Genomic DNA, 22,200 nt, shown 5'->3' with positions numbered 1-22,200 from the left:
TAAAACTACATATTTTTAGAAAAATCTAAAACACCACAGACACAGATATTAGTTTCTAGAATATGTCTGCAAAATTTCATGGACTTTGGTTGCTTAATATTCAAATGAAATTGGAACTACGATTGTATGAAACGAGTGACGGAGAGAGCCCTGTTAATCCTACCGCCAAGCGATTTAAAGCGTTTCAGTACTAGGCCTCGCAGAAATCGATTAGGGGTAGGTATGGGTTTTATAAGACTGCCATTCCAATTCCAGGTTAGCCCGCTTCCATCTAGAACTGCATCGTCAGTCATCAAAGTAGGTACAAAGGTAAGAGTGCAGTAAAGGGTTCTTGTATCAAAATAAACATGTGTAAATTAAAAATTTATAACACCCCCGACAAGTGAAGGTTACAGTAACTAGAAAAGAGCTGATAACTTTCAAACGACTGAACCGATTTTCTTGGATTATAGCTAAGAACACTCTCGATCAAGCCACCTTTCAAACAAAAAAAAAACTAAATTGAAATCGGTTCATTAGTTTAGGAGCTACGCGATGCCACAGACAGAACACAGACACACACGTCAAACTTATAAGACCTGTCTTTTTGGGTCGGGGATTAAAAAATATTAACAAACCCTGGTTAGATAGATGGACTGCGAGCCGACTGCAAAAACGAGACAGATTTATGTCTCCCACATAAACTTGTATCATTTTATCTTTAAGCAAAGTTGAAGTACCTACGCTCAATCGATTTCAGCCTTAGCTTTATAGACTATCTATAAAAAAGGGATTCAAGCCAGCCTTGTACCAACCTCGTACTACCGAGCTGCGTCAGAGATCTTGATTCTTGGTACATAACTTCTTTTCTCACATAACTATCTATTTAATAAGTTTCCCACAGTGCAGATCCGTATGAGTAAAGTAGGTATAATAAGTACGTTCTGCTTTGATGATGTTAACTTGAACCTTGAAATAATTGTGTCAAGTTACATAAATCTTCATGTATCTTATATCGTTTATTTATTTTATGAATATTCTGAATACATATCTCTTATTGCAAAAGAAATAAGAATTTGTTTCGCTTGAATATTTTTTTATTAATGCTGTAGTCTGTACCTAAATGCAGTAATAAGGAGGACACGAAATGGCCTCAAATTATGTGATTTCCCTTGCTACGAGTACCTATATCCTGATGTTTATATTTACGTCAGACAAGCGCGTGATACCTATTTGTTGTAAATTACTAGATAGGTAAACAAAACAATAAGGGTGAGATCTATAGAGCGCGCTCTGCCTTTGCTTAGACTTAAGACAGAGTTAAAACGAGACAGAGCTATATCTCTCACATAAATCTGTTTCGTTTTAACTCAATCTTAAGTCAGAGCAAAGTCAAAGTGCGCTTTATAGATTTCAGCCTAAGTCTTGCCTTTGATCCAATATTATTCTCTAGCAGCTTAATAGAATAAAGTAAAAAACTAAGGCTTTAACATAGAAATCATGATCACAGTACAAAAAAAAACCTGTTTCATGACAATCTGAACAGAACAAGGTTAAAAAAAATGCCGTGTTAAGCTATACAAAGTCTCCGATAACCATGTCGGAGGGCTGCCAGCAAAACATACATTAAAAAAATATATACATTATTCACCGATATTCTAGCATTGCTTATTACGAAAATTCTACATAATCGCAATCTGAAATCGCTTGAATCATGTTAACAAAATTTTCCTGAACGCAATACGCTGTGCGTGAATCACCCATCATCGTCAAGTTTCTTACAAAATTGATGTAATCTACACGCCCTAAGAAATGCCATGACTCATCCGCAGTCTACGCTCTACGCTCCAGACACGGTAATATATAGATAATATTACCGTGCTCCAGACGTGGGAACCGTTTATCCAAAGATCATGAACGTAGATAGGTAACTAAGTAACGATTCTGTTAGTTTAGCAGTGCTTCATTATCTTCGTCAAACCATCGCCGCCGACCCAATTTTAGGGGCGGGTGGCGGGTCTAAGGGTTTAGGGTCGATTGATACTATGGCCCTTCTCAATCTGAGAGCAGACCCGTGTTCTGTAGTGAGCCGGCGATGGGTTGAATGATGATGAAGATGGCCAATGACAAATTTAAGCACATCAACTCACAGCCTTCGAAGTTCGAACTAGAGTTCGGACTTCGTAATTTAAGTATACGCTGGATGCCAAAATGTGTATACTTAACGGGTGCTTAAGTAACTGATTTCTATTTTCAGTGATTTTTTTTAATATCTATTAGAAGCTCTAGGACACTTCTACATATTTTTGCTAATCTTTGTCAGTTGCGAATATTCATGTGATGGCGGTCCGGTATGCCGTATGCGCCTGCGGCACGCGTCCATTGAACAAAAACGCGATGACTCACGCCATGCGTGGACGCATACCTGTCGCATTTATCCACGTTGCAGATTGCTATGTGGCGAAAAAAACTAATCATAGACTTGATAAAGTCCATAGTAGACAGATATAGATACCAAGTGGCGTACAAAAACACTCCTTACCCTAATTACCTACCTGACTAATTAGCTTACCTTGATTTCAAACCATATGCACGGCACTGCAGATACCGTAGGTTTACCTATCCTCCTAGCTCTGTGTGAGCCTATTTTTTCTATTTTTCATGCACAAACAATTAGCATGGTTATAATAATTAGTATCCCGCCAAACTAGGTAGGTACAGCATGCAGTTTGCTGGTATTGACATCTAGATATTATAGGAACAGATTAATATTTAATATACCTAGCGGGCTGCGAAGCTGAAGTGGCAATGTACAGGGCACATAAGACCTAGCCTAGTTCAAAGGCCCGATAGACGTTGAGGTCCCGACTCCCGAGGTACTAGAATCCTCGCACCGGAAAACGCAGTGTTGGAAGACCACGTAGACATACGACATCCAACGCGTCTAAGGCAGCCGTTGGATTCACGCGGCGCAAAACCGTGTGAAAATGAAAATCCCTACAAGAGACCTAGTATGTCGACGTCTATCATCTATTGAAAATGATGTACCTGGGAACTGTTGACTAAATTGTCTAGTCTAAGTAGGTATGGCAGGTAAAATTTAATTGTAGTGAGTGACTATAAAATTATGTGCGCTAATAGTGGCACGCGCCCATTGAACAAAAACACTGACTCATGCGCTATGCGTGGAATGGTGGACACGGTGGAGACATACCCTTTTGCGATAGCTATGTTGCAGATGCTATGCGGCGAAAAAACTATGGAGAAACTTACTATAATATGTAGTTACTTACTACCGGCTACCTCCAGCTTATTTCATTGAATGCCTTGTTAGTTTAGTGGCTAGTTTATTGCTGTGAATCATTTATGTTCGAATCTCGGGTCGATCGGACGTTATCTATACTATCTATCAGTGTAAGAATTCTTGAAATCTGATGAGTAGTTTCAGAGACTACATCCAAACTTACACACTTTACCTCTTTATAATATTACAGTAGGTACCTATTTCCTGTGTTATAGGAACAATTATTGAGTTACCGTACCTATCATAAGTTAAGTTACTGTTACTGGTCTGCCCGCGAAATTCAAATTTTATTTGGGTTTTCGCAATTTGTAAACTAATACGACAAAGTAGGCTTATGGTATTCTATTTGCGACAGTAACAGTATCATCGCCACCTAATTGTATAAAAATGTTTACTTGAAAGGGTCCAGTTTAAGAAATTAGCTCTAGTATCGACTGTAACTCAAAAATCAGTACAATGCGAGTCGGTCGCACACGATGAGTTCCGTACCATCAAGAAAAAAATAACACTTTTCAGTTTTTAATTTTATTTTCATAACGGCCATTTTGATTTTTTTATTATGAATTGTTGTTACAGCGGCAATAGAAATAGAAATAGACATCCTGTAAAAAATTTCAGGTCTCTAACTATTATGGTTCACGAGATACAGCCCGCTGACAGACAGACGGACGGACGGGCAGCGGAGGCTTAGTAAAAGGGTCCCGTTGGCACCCTTGGACGGAACCCTAAAAGACGCAGATGACTCACGACTGTGGCATCGTAAGCGCATACCTGTCGCATTCACCAATAATGCAGTCTAGGAAATATGCAGTAAGGAAAATATTACATACTACAGCGAAACGTATCTAATTTCAGGTTTAGCGTAAAATATTACTTTCTAAGAACATGAATGTTGAACATGAGTCATTTTTTGTTTATGAAAAAATAGTCATGCAAAATTAGCGATTAGGTAGGTCTAGGTACCTAGTTACGTCTTTTATTTACCTACAAATACAACTGTTGGTAGGTATGGAGGCCTGAATAATTAGGTAAGTAATGAGTAATGTAATGACAGAATCAAATACTTGATTTTAGGTGATTTTGGTTTAGTAGGTATTTTGCTCTAATGTCAACATGAAGTTAAACAAAACACTATTTTTGTCGTCTGATTGTTATGTTTCATTCAGATGTATTTTGCATAGGAATTATATTAAACCGAATCAATTAAATAGATATTTAATCAATTTTATTAAATAGAGTTCAAATCTTTGCTCACATTATACCTACTATGTAGCGCCGGTTTAGGAACATGACTTGCGACAACTTTCTTTGCAAATTACAAATTAGTAATTAAAGCATCACAGGTTATATTCCCCGTTTAGGTCCTGTTTGAATATTGAAGTGATACCTGCTTCTAATAGGTAAACTTAGTTGTCCTACCTAACTTAAATATATTATACCTACTTATCTTTTAAATCCGTAACAGACATAGTGGGTACGGATACTGACTTAACGGATGTTCTTGACAGTAGCCTAAAGCCTTAGGTACTATTAAGGCTAAGTTTTATGACGTTGGTGGTAGATGTTCTAGTACGCGTATTTAAAGAATTATTCATCTTGTCAATCATGTGAAAAAGCGTTGCTAAGCCGTATCAGTCATACTTCGCTTCCATCGTACGAAAATACATACTAGATAGGGTTGACACCCATTCTATCTAATTATTTCGAGAAGAGTAGATAACTTAACTTTTGCTGGCTCTTCACAGTGCCTAGATTCAATTTTCTGCCCCTGTGATTTCTGAAGTTAGCATAAGAGCCACAACTTAGCATGGGTTACACGAAATGAAGATATTTTATGAACTTCCTCCTCCTACTAAAGCTACTTTTCTTTTTTTTTCTTCGGGGGAGGAAAAAATCCCTACGGACTTCTGCCGGCTGGCAGGGTGTGTCCGACTTGCACGGACTAAAATAACCTCCCCATGTCGTCCAAGGTGAGCACGGAACTGCGTGGCATTACTTCGTGCTGACCTCCCAAATCTCGGTCTTCCTCTTTTCTTCTTTTTCCCTCTCTTCTCTTCTAATCACTATAGCCCTCAGCATTTGGCTGTATCGCTGCCAGGCGTCTTCGCTCGACAGCATGCGCTACTACCTACTAAAGCTACTAAGATTAAACTTATATGTTTTAGCGCACTTACCACATTGAATATGAAGCTTTGTTATGTGTTAACGCATTGCATTCATCGCAATCATCTCTGATTAGCCGATACTCGCTCACGATTGGCTACAATGCAATTGTTGCAAGTTGCAACAAGAATAACAGAAATTCAGTCAATCACAACAATTGGGATTGAAATGAAATGATTTCTTTATTTTGCGAAATGTGAGTAACAATGATTGTGATTGTAATGATGATTGATGCAGGTTTTCCGGCATCGACCTACCTGATTTGTCATAGTTTGTGAAGTCATATATTCCAAAAAGTGACAACCCTACATACAATCTAATCTTAAGGGAATGCCTGTCATATAAGTGGTCCAAAGTTTGTTGTATTTGATTCATATCTCCTTATCTCCTGTTGCGTCATTAGATCATTATTTACAGTGGTATTTAGTATTTACCCATATTTTGGTAACACATACGCATCTGTATGAATCATGTGTTTGAATAGTGATCATAGACTTATCTAACACGTAAATAAACATCTATGTGGTCTATGATAAAGTGTATTTGGAAAAGTTGTTTTTATGATTACGTAACTGTTAAATAATAGATTATTATTTAAAATGTTATGAAATATGAATTCGTTGAAACTATACTACGTACCTACTTTTAAGGCAAGAGTTAGTTCTTTTTGCCCTGACTGAGGGCCCAGAAATGTGAAATTGCAGGTTTCATCTTAAGTTTCATTTTCGCAAGTTTAAATAACGTAAATTAAAATGCATCTATAGTATATCAAAGTATAAAAATTTATTTGCACAAAATCATTACGAGTAAAAAAACTAATGTATAAAACAGCCATGCACTTACTTTCTAAATCTAAATAATGAGATTTGTAAATAATATGTTTATTATAATATAATAGTTATTACTTATGTTACATTTTTTACATCTCTAAAAGATGAGATTCCATGAGATTCAATAAAACATAATATTATTCAATACATTTAAAAAACGTAAGGGTCCGCACGCACGAACGACTGTTTTTCACCGGTACAGTTGCGCAGTTGCGTCGTCCATAAATCACCTGCGACTGTCGCGTCGCAATAAAACTTGATCCGATATTACATTTACGAAATAATGGCGAAAGTGATTATTTCCGCGACGATATATACTATCATTTTGAAACATGAGCTGAAAAAGTTTTCGTCTAACAAGCAAGAGTTTTCGCGCTTCTTCAGTTGAGAAAAAATGACGCCTCGCTCAGTTGCATTGCCTTCGTGTATGCAATCATTCAAATGATCTTTGTGCTAAAATAAAAATAACATAAAAGGAAATATCTATGATGGATTGGCACTGGCTCGATAGAAGTTTGGATGGATAAGAAATTTCGCGTGACGATTATATACGAAACTATTTGCAAGATTAAACCGCACGGTACGCGATCGCGAAATTAGTTTAATCTGCTGTTGCAAAAGTACGATATTTTCGCGACTATAAGTTACTTATATCAGTGAATATGATATCGTCTTTGATGTGGGATCATGACACTGCGTAGAAAGAAGTTGTTCGTGTGCACGTGCCCTAAGACAATGGTCAGTGTACACGACACTATAATATTTTTGTGGTACTTGACTTTTGTCGATTTTTTGTGTTAGAAAATATTCCATAATGAACAAAGGTTACAGCGATTTTAGTCTTAAAGACTTAACGACAGCTGGTCGTTTGAGTACAATAAATCTAAAATTTTACATGTATTGAGCGTGTATTGAGCCCATTTATGAAATGTCTGGTCAAACGACATACCTAATTATTGTAATGTGCGCCAATCTTTACAAAATTCAAGTTGAATGACTGACATCAATGACGATCTTCAAGATCATTACGTATTGAAGAACAATGGGACGTTATCACAATACAAATGTACATGTGTTTTTTTACAGTGCATCACTGACCTCTACTAATGCGAGTACGCTGGACTTACGATTGTCGACCAGGTTTTAAAGCAATTTGATTTTCGCCATTTTGGCGGCAGCAGTGAGCGCCATGTGAGCGTACTCGGAACTAAATATTAGTGATGAGATATCATTGTAAACATACTGTCAACACGAAGACCATTTTTTTTTAATTTATAGACTAGCGCTTGGCTGCAATCAGACCTGCTAGCAGGTGGTGATGCAGCCTAAGATGGAGCGAGTTTGCCTAGAAGTTGCCTATTCACTCTTGACATGAGGCCACACATTTTCCAGCGGACTTGTATAATTATATCTCCATTTCAGAGCAATACATCGATAGTTATATTATTTTATTTTATTTTAAGATTACTATTAATAGTCATTTTTATAAGTATGATCTATTCCATTTTTCTTATTAAATTCACGAAATTAAATCTAAAATACATTGTAGATATTTGTAAATGTAACCAGTAAGTAAACAAAATGAGATTCTAATATAAAATTTAGTCTAAATTAAAATAACAATAATTATCACAAACCAAAAAAAAAACACTTAAAAAATTGTCTACTTATAACTAAAATTATGCACTGGTAAAGGATTCGATGGATTAATAAATAATAATTTTGAATTAATATTACATAATAAATAATATAACATGACTATATAATACAAAAAATATTACATTTTTATCACTAATTGTTTAATCTTACATTATTTTCACTAATTAAAGTTTTGGACATGTATATCAGTTTACGTTAAAGATAACAATCTTATCTCTCGATTTCATCAAAATAATTTGGTAATGAACAAAAAGATACTTTATTGTTTAAATTAGTCTCATTTTATGAATAAAAACCTCACCAGCGCGATTTAACTGCGTTTAGCGACATCTAATTTTGTAATAAGCGAACTTTTGGATATAAATCTACTATATAGGAACAGTTTATACATAGTCGACTATGCTCACATTCATGTGCCAGTTGAAATGGTTGACTTCTGGCACGATGACTATGTGCAGTCGATTGCTTTCGTCGAGCGACCTTAAGCTATTAATCTAAGTATGGCAACAGATGGTCGTCGATTATGCTCACGTTCATGTGCCAGTTGAAATGGTTGACTTCTGGCACGATGACTATGTGCAGTCGATTGCTTTCGTCGAGCGCCCTTAAGCTATTAATCTAAGTATGGCAACAGATAGTCGTCGACTATGCTCACGTTCATGTGCCAGTTGAAATGGTTGACTCCAGGCACGGTGACTATATGCAGACGGTTACTTTCGTCGAGCGCCCTTAAGCCGATTCTATCGGATTGGTAGATCTCCTGGTCACGCATCTCTACTACCGTTTCGTTTACGCCGTAGTAACCGAATTGGCTGAAATGGTAAGGACAAACATTTTAGCTATTGATGAAGAATAGGCTTTCGGTCATTGAAAGAACAATTCGAAGGTGACTTTCATTATAAGTATAGATTGTTACGGCTATTCTCACGTATTTAGTCGATGTAAGCCCCGACTCGTTACCTTACAACCTATACTTATGATGGAAATCACTCACGGTAGTTAAAACGTTAAAAAAGTTACTTTCAATTGCATTTTTAATTAAGGCTCATGGACATGTGCATTCTACCAACCCTCACATATTATGGTGCTCTGACTTGGTCCCTGACGAACTCTCAAAGTCCAAGCTCAAGGTTTGCCGAAGGTTTGCCAAAGAGCTATGGAACTCAGCATACTTGATCTATCGTGCAAAATGTCGAAAAAATATTGAAATACGGATCTTTCGGTGCGCGAGTCCGACTCGCACTTGGCCGGCTATTTTGTTCATAGTTTACTCATGCACTAAATTGCCTTAATTTGGCCAAAGAGAGCGATGTTAGAATGTTTTGAAGAAGTTTGATGTCAAAAACATACACACCTACTTTCCCAGGGTGTAATAACTTGGTCATCGGGCCCCCCAATGAGAACTAATCTTTTCAATCGAAGCATGTTCTTCTTGAAATCGTCCGACTTCGCAGATCTGTAATTTAAACAGTTTATGACAAAAATGACAATACAAATTAACAAGGTTGTGTGTCTGTCTGTCACCTATATGCGTTCACGCATCGTTCATCCGATTGGGTTAAAACTTTGTACAATTATTGTTGTTGGGGCTTGAGTGAAGGTTTCTAAAATAGACATGCCACTACTGAGAACAGGTCTCTTCTGTCAGAAAGAAGGGTTTGAGGAATAGTCCAACACAATGGCCAAGTGTGGACTGCCAGATAAACCTTTGAGAACATTTAGGTATTTGAGCTATAAAAATACTAAAAATATATTTTCTTGGCAAATACATCTCAATTCAGCTTTATTCAATTAATATTGTTTTTCATCAGATACCATTGAAATCAAGCAACTATCTTATATAAAAGACTAAGTATACTGAACCCTAAAAAATAGATAACACTGCTTGACGATGGAACTCTAAAATGTTTCTACTAACTTCTTATCTGAGAATACTGAGATTAAAATGTTACATTGCTGACCTTTACACTAGAAAATTCAATACAAAGAATATATGAAGTTATTTTATTTTATTTATTAGGACTAAAAAACAGTAGCACGCAGCGATTACAAATAATATAATAGAAATGAATATAATAATGAAATAAAATTAAAATGAAATAGAATATAAATAAAACAAGTTAAAAACAATGTTTATCTTTAGTTATTTACGCATTATCATAATATTATTAGGGTAACAACAAGATTTTACTATTTTATTAATAATATAAAAAGAAATCTGCAAAAATAGTGTAAAACTAAAAAGTAAAAAAAAAAGCAAAAAGGACAGGTTCCACCGAGATTTGAACTCGGATCGCTGGATTCAGAGTCCAGAGTGCTAACCATTACACCATGGAACCGCTTGAGCGAAATGTTAAAATTGTTCCCCCATATCTGCTACAAGTATGAATCTATAACATATGCCAGGATTGAGTACTCCTAACTACATAGTCCTAATACTTACTTGAATCAAATGGATACCTACCTAGGTACAACTTATTGCTAGCCTATTTACAAATTGGAGCGAAATCGGAAAAAAATTAATGCCATCTATCGCGTAATACAGGAACTATTAAGAAACACAAGTGAGCGTAGTCCTCAGTGAAATCTTCTAGGAAGTCTTACACGGTCCCCACAATACAGGTTACCTAGTGTGGAGACCACAAGCAAACGACATTGTTAAAACTGTTTGAAAATAAAGATATTTTATTATTATTTTATTATTAGCGCTTCCACTTAGGTTCGCGTTTCACTAAATAGTTATCACACTACGTACTAGATGGCACTGTATCAAACCCTCAAATATTAAAAAATTAAAACCGTGCCCAGGAAAAAAGTGTTTGATTCCCCTCGCATATTTGAATTTAAGTAAAAACTGAATTTTATACTTACTGAATATGATTATTGATATAAGGCAGGTACACACTATATGTCTCGTACAAAGTCTGATGGTAAGGGTCTTTCCAATAGTTGCCCACTGAGGTGTGTTGTCCAACCCGAGAATAAAACAGTTCATATGCTGATTCTTTTACTAAGCCAGGGAACACTACATGAAGGAAACCAGCTGTAAAACAAAAATAATATATTCAAAAGCTTTTTTAAACTTTGTCATCAAATGTTAGCCTGAAAAATAATAACTTTGTATACTAATATTAATCTGATTTGTATTTTGTTATAGGGATTTTACAACTTAAATCAGTTACTTATTTGCAAAAAGATAATTTGATTATAAGTAAATGGGTAATTAACCTTACTGATTATTATTTATCCATTAAAAACTAAATGATGCCTACGAGGACTTCTTCTGTGAGGATTTAGGTTTTATAAAAATTCTGTGAGAACTCTTTAATTTTCGGGGATAAAAAGTAGTGCTGTTACATATATATTTATTTCTATATATTTTTAAAAGTACTAATTGTATTATTAAAATACAGATAATTTAATTTAGTTTTGATTTGGTTTTATTAACAATTCTATCAGTACTTTTTAAAACTATGTATTTTTTCAAAATCTTATTTATAAAACCAGCTATTCTTCTATTACACATTGCACATAATATAATTTTTCTTATCTATGATATTATTATATTATATTACCTCCATACTGCCCAGCTTGAGGAGAACTCAGTGATATAAAAGTGCTAACAGAAACATTTGAAAATGTCTGCACAATTCCTCTTGCAACTAAACCACCTTGGGAATACCCTGTAATTATAACAATTTAATATTAATTATTCTTACTTATTTTGAACCAAACCGAAAGGTTAAGACTTCAGCCTCTTAATCGGGGGGTCAGGGATTTGATCCCAGGCATGCAACTCATTCAAAAAATTCAAAATTCAAAATATTTTTATTCAATTAACTTCTACAAGCACTTTAAGCCTTCATAGCTCAATGGTTACAGAATAAAATCCAAAAGGTCAGCGGTTCAAACCCCACCCATTGCACTATTGTCGTACCCACTCCTAGCACAAGCTTAACGCTTAGTTGGAGGGGAAAGGGGTATGTTAGTCTTGATTAAAATGACTAATATTCTTAAAAAAAAAAAAACTTTTAAATCATCAAAGCATATACCATCTACTCTGACTTTTCAGAGTAATGTCACCTTTAATTAAATATATAACTTGAAACCACCACGCTAACTCGTGACGTGCGGGTATGCAGGGCGTCCCCCCGCCTCTTACCCCGATTGCTATCTCGACTTGCCGCGAACTATTGACAATTATTACCAATAAGATTGATTCCTTCTGGATGTTGACTGGAAAAGTTGGCTACATCCATTCCAATCTCCATGACTTGATGCCACATGGTCTCCAAGCTCGACCAACTCTCAAATCTGTTCACATTATACACTTTTGTGCCCGGATGTTTCTAGAAGTTAATACAGTTCCTATTATTTATACATATACACTAGCGGCCTGCTCAAACTTGGTTTGAATAACATAATAATACAGCCTATATCCATCTGGAATAATGTACTGGTTCCAGAGAATACCTAATCTCTACATAAAACTGCTCTTAACTAATAACAATGCTTTCCTGATCAAAGCAATAACTACACAGGACATAGTGCAAAAACATCTGAAACTGAATTAACATTTGAAAGGACAAATGTTTGCAGTTGGTTAAAAAATAATTTAACTTATAGGTTTACTTACCTCTTGGATCCTATGGTTAATCATTTCCATACTGCCACTGCCAGTCATGATCCCATGAATTAACACCACAGGTTTGTAAGTAGAACATAGATGAACAAATAAAAAAAATAGAACGAGGACCACAAGATTTCTATCCATTGTAAACATTGATTTAGAAATGATTGCAAACATAAATTGGACTAGATTGTACAAGGATTGTACCTAGTTCGGGAACAAAGGTTCCCGATAACAATAAACAAAGGTCAATGCCACTGCATCACAGCTGTTTACATAATTAAATCAACATTTTTCACTGAAGCCTCTTAAAACACGTATTTACAAATATAGAAATAATAAACACAACACAGTGGCTATTCAGAGGGAAATAATACAAATTACAAATAGAAAAATAGAACATTGAATTTGAAATCGTTTGGGATGGGAAAACTTAGAGCTCAAAACCACAGACCACGAACTCAAAACAAGACAAGGATACCACATTTTACAACATAAACGTCAATGTCAAAAGTATGTAACCAATCACTGTCAATGTCAAAGAGACACACCACAGATAAAAATGGGTCTATAAAGCGGCACAGCAACGTTACGACATTGGACTATTTAGTACCTAATCAGTAATCAGTAAGGTAATATTTAGGAACGCTAGCAGAACCAAACCGAACCAATACGAGAGTGTTGCTGGGGCAAACCATAGACCTTATGTACGGCTCGGTTTATTGCCGTTTAAATTCTAGCACATTTTTACTCGCTATTTTGCATCGATGTGGTCAGTTCTTTTCTCAGGTTCTTTTATTCCTTTTTACTAATATTAATTTTAATGTTAGTTGCTTGGTTCCATTTTTGAAAATGTGTTTTTTGCTTACTCGCCCAAGTGCCTCGGCAAGCGTGTGGCGGCGGCAAAGCTTAGTTTCTTAAGATCACTTAGATGTTCATCTGTGGAATGTGGATGTTCGCTGTGGATGTTCGTATCAACTGTCAAGCTGTGCTGTCAAGTGTCAAGTGCACACTGCTGACTGCACGTTTTGAGTCGTTTTGGTTAAAAAATAATACCTAATATAAAAATTTCATTTTTCTCACCATATTATGTTAAATATTAAGTTTGTTTTACTCTAATACAAGGTTTGTGTAAAATATATTCTTCACTCATTTAAAAGTATTTTTTAATGAAAAATGGAAACTTATAGGTTATAAATGTTATAATGTTTTGTATTTTCAGCCAACTTACGGTTTAAACTATAAGATAATCCTTCAAGATGACCTCCACATCCTTAAAGGAGCAATTACAGAAGCTTACTGTACCTCAATCGTCAATATATAAGGAAGATAAGAGGAAAGCATCCTTACTTTTTGACCCGAAGGAAGCGGCTTCAAAAGACCGTGATACTTTTTACGAAATCGGTCTTAGCGGTCTTAAAGAGTTAATCGCTTTATACGAAGGATTCCGTGTTTATGAGGATGCCTTATTTAGCATAGCCTCTAAAGATTTCGAACGCGCCGTTCAGAGTAAAGAAGTGAATCAAAACTTGGATCAGACTATAGAAAAGTTCTTACTCCAACTGTCTCCATATTTTTTATTACAGTCAGCTCATAAAGCTTTAGAATGGCTTGTAAATAGATACCATATACATCAGTACAACCAGGATGCTATAATTGCACTAATTCTTCCATATCACGAGACCAAGATCTTTATTCGATGCTTGCAGCTTTTTAGATTGAAAGGTACACGCTGGGAATGGTTACAAACAATTCAGAAGAATGGAATCCCACTATCGAAACAGATTTTACATAATCAATGTGTGACTAATACTGCTACGTTGGACTTCATTGCAACAAATACTTCTAAATATGTCACAGAATATGGTGAAAGAGCTACACAACTGAACACAGTCTTTGCATTCTTCTGCACAACAGCCATTGGAACTTTAAATACAGCTCATCATGTTTCGGAAGCTATGATAAGTGCAATCCTGCCAACCATCTCAAAAGGTCTTGAATCCCCTATTATAGACTACAGATCGTCAGCTTACATGGTACTTGGATATCTATCAACAAAATCATCTTTTAAAAAGAAAACAATCAATGAACTTATTGTTAGGTTACTGACTGCCGAGTTTCATCTATCATACTATGACGTTATTTTACTTATTAATGTGATTTATACAAACCAGAAACATTTAACAAAGATGCCCGAGAATGTGTTGTCCAATATTTCTATAGATGTGATGCACTCTATATGCAAACAATTGAAAAAATTAGTTGAAATTAATGTAAATATTCATGTGTTTAGTATGGTATTCTTGTCGAGCGTTGTATCAATTTTGCAAAGGAATATTGAAGATTTCCGAAGGTTCAGCCAGTTGCCAGAAATCTTTATAGATGAAGTGGACCTTAGAAATCAGCAACCTGAAAAGATAATCAAGTGAGTATAATTTTTTTTTGTAAATATTGTATATCATGACTTTAAATGATTGTGATTTTTAATTTTTATGTAAAACAAAAAATAAATGATTTTATTTAGTAACTAGCTCATGACTGAATTTAGTTTTTCAAAAATCCCAATAGATTCTTCAATTTTTTCAAGATAAAAAGTAGCATTAGGTCTCTCTCCAGGTCTTTAACTATACCTAATGTGAAAAATCACATCACAGAGTGTTGTTGAAACGAAGGAGAAACCAGTACACCAACAAACAAACACATTTTTGCCTTTATAATATGGGCAGTGATTTGTTATTTAATTGTAAGAATAATTAATTTTTAGTCACTTTTAGTTGTTATGACTTAAACTTAGTTTCTGTTTTTCAGACAAATACTAGATGTGTTGAAATGTCCCAAACATGATGATGTGGAAGATGAAAGTGACGTAGAGATAATTGATGATGAGGGTGATGGGTTTTCATCTAAGTTACTGGTATGGTTCTCACAGTTTTTGAAAAATATTGAAACCAAGTACCCAAATGCATTCGACAAAGTCATAAAGAAAGAAATGAGTTCAGACAGTAAACTATCTAGCAAAAAACAACACCATCTCTCAAAGTTGTTAAGTTTCAAACCTGCAGTGGCTCATAAAGTTGGAGGGACATACCTTTTCGAGAATTTGAATTCTGTAAATCCACAATTGAGAGTAGAGGCTGTAAACTATGTTGCAAATGAGTTTGAGGCTCTAAAAGTAGTAGACAAAGACTTTCTTAAAGACTCCATTATTAACAGAATAAAAGATGACAATTCAGATGTTGTTCTGGCTGCGTTAGAAATCTCAAGTGAAAACCTTCAAGAAGTTTTGAGTGAAAATGATTTGACAGATTTGATTGTGAATATAACTGCAAGGGATTCAAAGAAATGGTCTCATGTTATCAAGAAAGCAATAAGCAAATTTTGTATGTTAGAACGTCTGCCTGTAAATCAAGAAGTTGTATTTTCTGTCATGCCATACCTATTTGCTAAAGACAATGAATCCGCACAGTTCGCACACCAATTACTTTCTTCAGTGTGGGCTAAAAATCTTAGACTTACAAATAAAGCAATTGGTTTAAATAATTTTAAAAACCACAATACATTAAATGAAAAAGTATTCAAAGCTTTATTTGTTGATAGAATCGTGACTTTCGATGATATTCTTAATCCAACTCTTTTGAACAAAGACAGTGTTCTCGATATTTGCTTATATGTGCTTCTTAAAACTTCTTCATCTAATAAATTAACTACAGAAGAAGCAATAGAGATTTTGAACATTATATTGGAGTCAGTTGAAAGCAGAACTATTGTTACATGTGATGAAACAACATTTTGTTCCAAGACAATAGTGGAATTTATGAAGCTTGCAACAAAAAATAAAATTTCGTTTGAAGTTATGGAGTATGTGTTCTTAAGAGTTATAGATCAAGTGACGGTTGACGCTGTAACAAAGCCTTGGTGTAACATACTAAACACACCAGAAACAGTTCTTATCAAGCGATTGTATGAAATCTTTATCACTGGGTGTAGCATTCAACAGTATAACAATAGGTATGCAAAATTACTACAAAAGCTTCTAGAGAAATTGTTCAAAAGTCCAAAAGAGAAGTTCGATTTCTTGGCTAACTTTGCTTGTGGTCATATATTGTACGCTTTAGACGCAAAAGACGTGATCAGTCCAGAACTTCAACTGAGGACTTTGAAATTAATGACAAACTTTTTAAACCTGAGCAATAATGCTGAATGGATTTACAGTTCTGATGTCCTTATCTTAACAATATTATTTGATTTAAATAATCCAGTTGCGCCAATCCGACAATGTGTAATAGAACTTGTACAGAAAATTTTAAACACTAATCCTGATAAAAAATTAATTTATGTGCAGTTGTTACAACAACTAATGGATCATAAAGAAGAGTTAATATTGGACCATGAACAACTTCCTCAAGTTTTGAAGACTATTTTGACAAACCAGTCAATAGGCAATAAGTTGTTTAGAAAGAATTGTCTGGTGAAGTTGACTGGAATCCTCACTAGTGATACACCAAGTCATGTAAAATCAGCTTTAGTAAAAGTTCTATCTGGTGTTATTAATTCCAATACATTTTGCTACATCATGCCAGCCTTAAACATTTTAGAGAAGAGAATGACACATAATGAACTTGACAAGAAAATAACTTTTGACATTTACGAATCTAGTTTAGTAAGAATTATTTACGGTCATATAAATGAAACTACAGTATCTTCGTTTAGCAAAGATCAAGTGTGGAAATCTATTGAAATTGGTCTGAAAGAATACAGAGAATGTGTCTTGAATGAGGACCAATCTTTCGTGAGTCCTTGTATTCTAATACTAAGGGAAATTAATGAAAATGTGTTCAAGAAAGTCCCGGAAAAAAAGTGTAAAGACCTAATCCGTCTTATTACACTAGCTGGTGCATTTAGCAATAATTCAACGATATCAAGTGCAGCATCGAAGGCTATGAAGAAACTACACATACACTTTAAGGACTTTAAGTCTATTCTTGAAGGAATGTTACACGCGCAAGATCCTTTAGCGAACGTAGCTAAAAAGAAAAAGGCGACGATATCAATGCTTTCTTATCAACTGGCTGAGACAGATAACTGGCGCCTTGGGGTTACACTACTAGAATATGTCCAAAGTAAAAAGAAAATGACGGTAGATACTGCATTTGTAACCATTTTGTTCCAACTGCTAAGTAAATGTCTCAGATTCGAGGAGCAGTCTTATGTTGAATACACCAAACAGTTACTTCTTTCATCCCTTTGGTATTTCTGCAAGCAGTTTGTGAGCGACACCGATAAAGAACAATTGAAGGCCATTAAAAACATTTTCGACGTGGAGACGATCGTCCAATGTATAAGAGGAACCCAGAATCCTCAAACCCAACACCACGCGCTGATTATTTTAACACATGCCGCGTATATGTTACCAGAACAAGTCCTTAACCACATTATGGAAATATTTACTTTTATGGGTTCTTCCGTTCTAAGACATGACGATGCCTACAGTTTCCAAATAATAACTAAAATTATTGAAACTCTCATACCGATTCTGGTAAAACTGGACAAAAATATTGAAGACTATAAAGAAAAAGAATTGCAACAATTAGAAAAGCGTGTAGTGCCCGTTCTTCGTATATTTGCTGACGTAGTCTTACACGTGCCTGAACATAGACGGTTGCCCCTGTACAAGAAGCTCATGGAAACTATTGGTCCAAATCAGTTTCTTTGGGTATTCCTCGCGTTGTTGCTAGAGACACATATCACGCATTTCAATGACAATAAAAAGAAAGACAAAAGACCGCTTAGAACCTTAGCTGACCGGGAATCGCCGATAAATAGAATGGACTTCGGGCAAAGCATTTTACTAGAGTTCCCACCTGAAGTTTGTTTTGAAAACTTTATAAAACTAACCACTTATATGAAGTCTTTGCCTTTACAAAAGGACGAGGATTATATGGACACGAATGTGGATCCCGGTGATATATTCAGTGTCAGCGGCCACACACCGATTCAGCTAAGGCACTACAAATATGTTATTGTCACTTTTATGACCACTTGTATATCTTCGTCAAGGTTCATCCACCATTGCAGTCAAGCCACCGATCTTAAAGCGATGGAAAATAATTACAAAACATTTATTATAAACATTCTGACGTTCATTCAGAGTATATCAAAAGTCGGTGACGAGAAAACCGCGAAGTATTGGCGCGTGATGCTACACCATAGTTACGATCTGTTGGACCATACTAACAATTTGCTAACAGCTCCCATGTTTTTGTCAGTTATCCGCGGCCTGTTGAAGCATAATTTACAAACTGTACGTCGAAAGTCAATGGAGTTGTTGAATACTAAAATACAGTTCAGTCCAGATATGTTTGCCAGTGTTGATAGAAATTTGCTGTTTTCTATACTCCCGGCTCTATTAGACATCGTTAAAACAATCGAAGTTAAAAACGACAGCTTAGACGAAAATACGGCTCAAGAATTGGAACTAAATCAACAGACCGCCCTCTTATCTTTGAAATTATTAACGCGGATGTTGGCTTCAGAGAATCCTGGACAGTTTAAACCAGTTTTAGAAACTGTTACAAACTACACATGCAATCCGAATATACCCGGAAATGTGATGGCATCCATTGTCTTATGCTTGGCGGAATTGTGCGGAAATTTGAAGGCGCACGCATTAAGCAGTTTGAGAAAATTCATGCCAGCTTTAATAAAAGTTCTTAAAAAACAACGCAAAGCTGAAACTCCCGAATTAGTGTTACTGAGCACTGTGACAGCTATATCTAAGATTGTGGAGAGTCTACCGTTGTTTTTGAGTCCCTATTTACAGAAGATTTTGTATGAATACGCATTGTTGCTGTCGAAATGGCAAGCCTGTGACCAAGAGTGCAGTAAAGTATCCGCTATTGTATCAAAGTTGATTAATATAAAGAAGAAAATCGCGACTTCTATTCCTCCACGAGTTTTGACACCAGTAGCGAATGAGACGCACCAGTTGATTTTAGAGAAGGGAAATTTGGACGCTATCGGTCCTGTTATGTCCGTTTTGGCAGATAGTTTCGCGAACATAACAACAGCGGACTTCACAGCATTGCAACATGACTTGACAACGTTCTTCTTGTCAGCTCTGGAACTGCGAAGTGATGGGCCTGAAAAAAATTTGGACATGAATGTAATTGATAGAGCGGAGGAAGAAGTTGTCAATGCACTCGTGAGCTTGGTTCTGAAACTCTCGGAGACCAGCTTCAGGCCGTTCTATTTCAAAATATATGACTGGGCCATCAGATCTAATGTAGATGGAAAGAAAGACCGAGCGATAACGTTTTATAGGTAAGTTGTTTATGTCTTTTATTATTTTTTGTGGGGTTCTATTTTACTATACACAGATAATTCCAGTTATATAGACAGGAAGGTGCTTATTTGGTACTAGCGGATACTCGGCGTGTGCTACTACGCAAAAAAATCTTCTCATCTTCGCATTGTTGCCTTTCTAATGAAAACGGTTTGGGGCACATCGGTTGGATGGTTTCAGAGTCTATACTGACATTGGTAGAAACATTTTCTGTTTTTTAGTTTCTGTTTTGACAGCTTATTTCATTCCATCAAAAAAAAATATGACAAGTACATGATGAGACAGATGGAGGATGGACAGACAGAAACTCTCTAAATTTCTTTTTAGTAGATAAAAAGCTATGACTTTAAAATATTATAGAGCACAGAATAAATGAGAACAATAATAATTTTTCTTAATATATTTTCAGAATAAGCTGTGCAATCGCTGATAAATTGAAAGGTCTGTTCGTCCTATTCGCCGGCCATTTCATCAAAAACGCAGCTGATCTGTTGGATTCATGCAACAACAGCAAAAATGAACAACTTTACTTTGACTCCGACGAAAAATGCATATCCCTCATTAACTATATAATAAAAACTTTGCACATAGTTTTTCTATATGACAGCCAGAGTTTTCTGAATAAGGATCGATTTGAGACCCTCATGCAACCGGTGGTCGATCAGTTGGAAAATACAGTGGGAGGCATTTCGAGTCTTAAGTCAAGGGCAACAGAGATGATAATCCCTTGCATATCTCAGTTCGCTGTGGCGGTCGCGGACGATTCGCTCTGGAAACTTCTTAACTATCAAGTTTTGTTGAAGACTAGGCACAATGAAGCTGAAATAAGGTATTTATAATGCTGCTTTCTTTTCATTTTGTTTAAGTATGTACAATTTTCTTATTATATTGGCATTCCGATTTAGTTATGGGCATTCCGAACCCAGACATGAGTTGGCAGATTGATTGGTGACTCAAAATATTTTAACGCGTACTGAGATTTTTGCCTCTCTCATTTGTATGGAATTACACAACAGATGGAGCGCTATACTAAATTCTTTCCGCGAATAGATAGCGCGTTCACACACGCTGCGTAAGCGTAGACGTAGCGCGTACCAATGCGTTGTAATGTATGAAATATGGTACGCTTGCGTAAAGCGTGGACGTATGCGTAACCCGGTGTGTTAGGGGTTTACGCGCGTCACTACGCACGTGTCACGTGTACACAATTGGTGTGAATCGGCCTTAAAAAGATATTTGTTATCTACTGTAAAGCTCCATCTTGGACGTCGTCTGTGTTGGCGTGTGCGGCGCCTATTTGGAGTGTTTTTTTTTTGTTAGAAGTGGTCGGTTTTTGTGTTTTACTGGTGTTTTTTGGAGGTGTAACTGACTGTGAGGCGCTCTGGAGGGGCGCCGCGCGAGTGTCGGCGAGCGCCGGCACGGACGAAGTCCGTACTTGTATAGTTTCCCTAACTTGTAAATAACTACAAACTTGACAATAGCTAATCTATGTAAAGCCAGACGAGAGAAGAAAAAGAAAAAGCTCCATCTTTAACCACATTGTCTAACTTTTTCAGGCTAACAGGTTTGGAGTGCCTCGTAGCGATGGCGTCGCAACTGGGTAGCAACTGGCTCCCTCTACTGGCGGAGAGCGTGCCCTTCCTCGCGGAGTTGCTCGAGGACGGCGACCCGAGGATTGAGGGCGCCACCAAGACCGCCGTGCGCACGCTCGAGCAAATACTGGGCGAACCGCTCGAGAAATACTTTTAATTAACAATAAAATTATTTTTAAGTACTACAAAGGCGTTTTATTGAAGCGAACCTTCAATGTAGTGGTGCGGTGTGGGATCTTTTTTACCCGACAGCGGCAAAGCTAAAAGGAACGGTTACGATTTTAGCAGTCTATGTATGTTTGTATCCAGATTCCGGGTCTACACTACTGGGTCGATTTTGATGAATGAGGTGTCAATTGCTTCGTTTTAAAGGTCCGGGTGACATAGGCTATAATATTAATACGAAGAAAAAGACCTAACGGATTTTACATTAAAAAAGTGGAGGTTTCTAAAAAAATTTTTTGCTTTTGTATCTGGGCACGTAAAATAGGGATCTTCAAGGCGGAAGCAAATTAGATTATAGGGGGATAATATCCTGCATAGTTGGCTAGCCTCCGTTTAGATTAGCTTGGCCGAAAGGTCATGAGAACGTTGTTATTATGCAAGAATGAACGTATCTGCTTAATTTATTGGATGGAAATCATGCAAATCAGCGTTGCTGCCGGTGACAGATTACGCCCATCATTTCATCAGTTTGTGTC

At 36.2% G+C, this 22,200-nt stretch overlaps 2 protein-coding genes and 1 non-coding gene across 7 annotated transcripts; 1 reads left to right on the top strand and 2 right to left on the bottom strand.

Annotated features, from left to right (window-relative positions):
* Positions 1-6,210: 6,210 nt before the first annotated feature.
* LOC123873651 (lysosomal thioesterase PPT2 homolog) lies at positions 6,211-12,984 on the bottom strand. Of its 5 annotated transcripts, XM_045918853.1 has the most exons (8): positions 12,572-12,984; positions 12,143-12,284; positions 11,511-11,618; positions 10,807-10,978; positions 9,290-9,391; positions 8,664-8,747; positions 8,473-8,539; positions 6,211-8,348 (listed from the first exon to the last, which is right to left on the bottom strand). In XM_045918853.1, exons 1-8 carry the CDS (start codon positions 12,740-12,742, stop codon positions 8,319-8,321), a joined length of 876 nt encoding a protein of 291 aa, XP_045774809.1. In that variant the 5' UTR covers positions 12,743-12,984; the 3' UTR covers positions 6,211-8,318. The 5 variants fall into 5 exon arrangements, 4 of the variants coding, with proteins under 4 accessions (XP_045774809.1, XP_045774727.1, XP_045774880.1 ...); XR_006797736.1 differs by having other exon boundaries at positions 8,473-8,747; XM_045918771.1 differs by having other exon boundaries at positions 6,211-8,539.
* Positions 10,203-10,274, bottom strand: Trnaq-cug. Its single transcript has one exon. It is a non-coding gene; the product is annotated as a tRNA-Gln (tRNA).
* Positions 12,985-13,556: 572 nt separating the features above from the next.
* Positions 13,557-21,682, top strand: LOC123873596 (HEAT repeat-containing protein 1). Its single transcript, XM_045918525.1, has 5 exons — positions 13,557-13,690; positions 13,788-14,990; positions 15,374-19,885; positions 20,317-20,736; positions 21,464-21,682. Exons 2-5 carry the CDS (start codon positions 13,825-13,827, stop codon positions 21,654-21,656), a joined length of 6,291 nt encoding a protein of 2,096 aa, XP_045774481.1. The 5' UTR covers positions 13,557-13,690; positions 13,788-13,824; the 3' UTR covers positions 21,657-21,682.
* Positions 21,683-22,200: the final 518 nt, after the last annotated feature.

This window comes from Maniola jurtina, chromosome 1 (genome assembly GCF_905333055.1).
Source record: "Maniola jurtina chromosome 1, ilManJurt1.1, whole genome shotgun sequence".
NCBI lineage: Eukaryota > Metazoa > Arthropoda > Insecta > Lepidoptera > Nymphalidae > Maniola > Maniola jurtina.
The sequence above is the reverse complement of the archived record's forward strand: the minus strand, read 5'-3'. Positions and strand labels throughout refer to the sequence as shown.

Excerpts from the sequence above, each read along its gene's own strand:
- LOC123873596 (XM_045918525.1), top strand. The coding sequence starts at position 13,825 with ATGACCTCCACATCCTTAAAGGAGCAATTACAGAAGCTTACTGTACCT. Across the intron at positions 14,991-15,373 it reads CAACCTGAAAAGATAATCAA|ACAAATACTAGATGTGTTGA; the intron begins GTGAGTATAATT and ends TCTGTTTTTCAG. Across the intron at positions 19,886-20,316 it reads CGAGCGATAACGTTTTATAG|AATAAGCTGTGCAATCGCTG; the intron begins GTAAGTTGTTTA and ends ATATATTTTCAG.
- LOC123873651 (XM_045918651.1), bottom strand. The coding sequence starts at position 12,742 with ATGTTTGCAATCATTTCTAAATCAATGTTTACAATGGATAGAAATCTT. Across the intron at positions 9,392-10,806 it reads TATATCAATAATCATATTCA|ATCTGCGAAGTCGGACGATT; the intron begins GTAAGTATAAAA and ends TTTAAATTACAG. Across the intron at positions 8,748-9,289 it reads ATTACACCCTGGGAAAGTAG|CCAATTCGGTTACTACGGCG; the intron begins GTGTGTATGTTT and ends TTACCATTTCAG.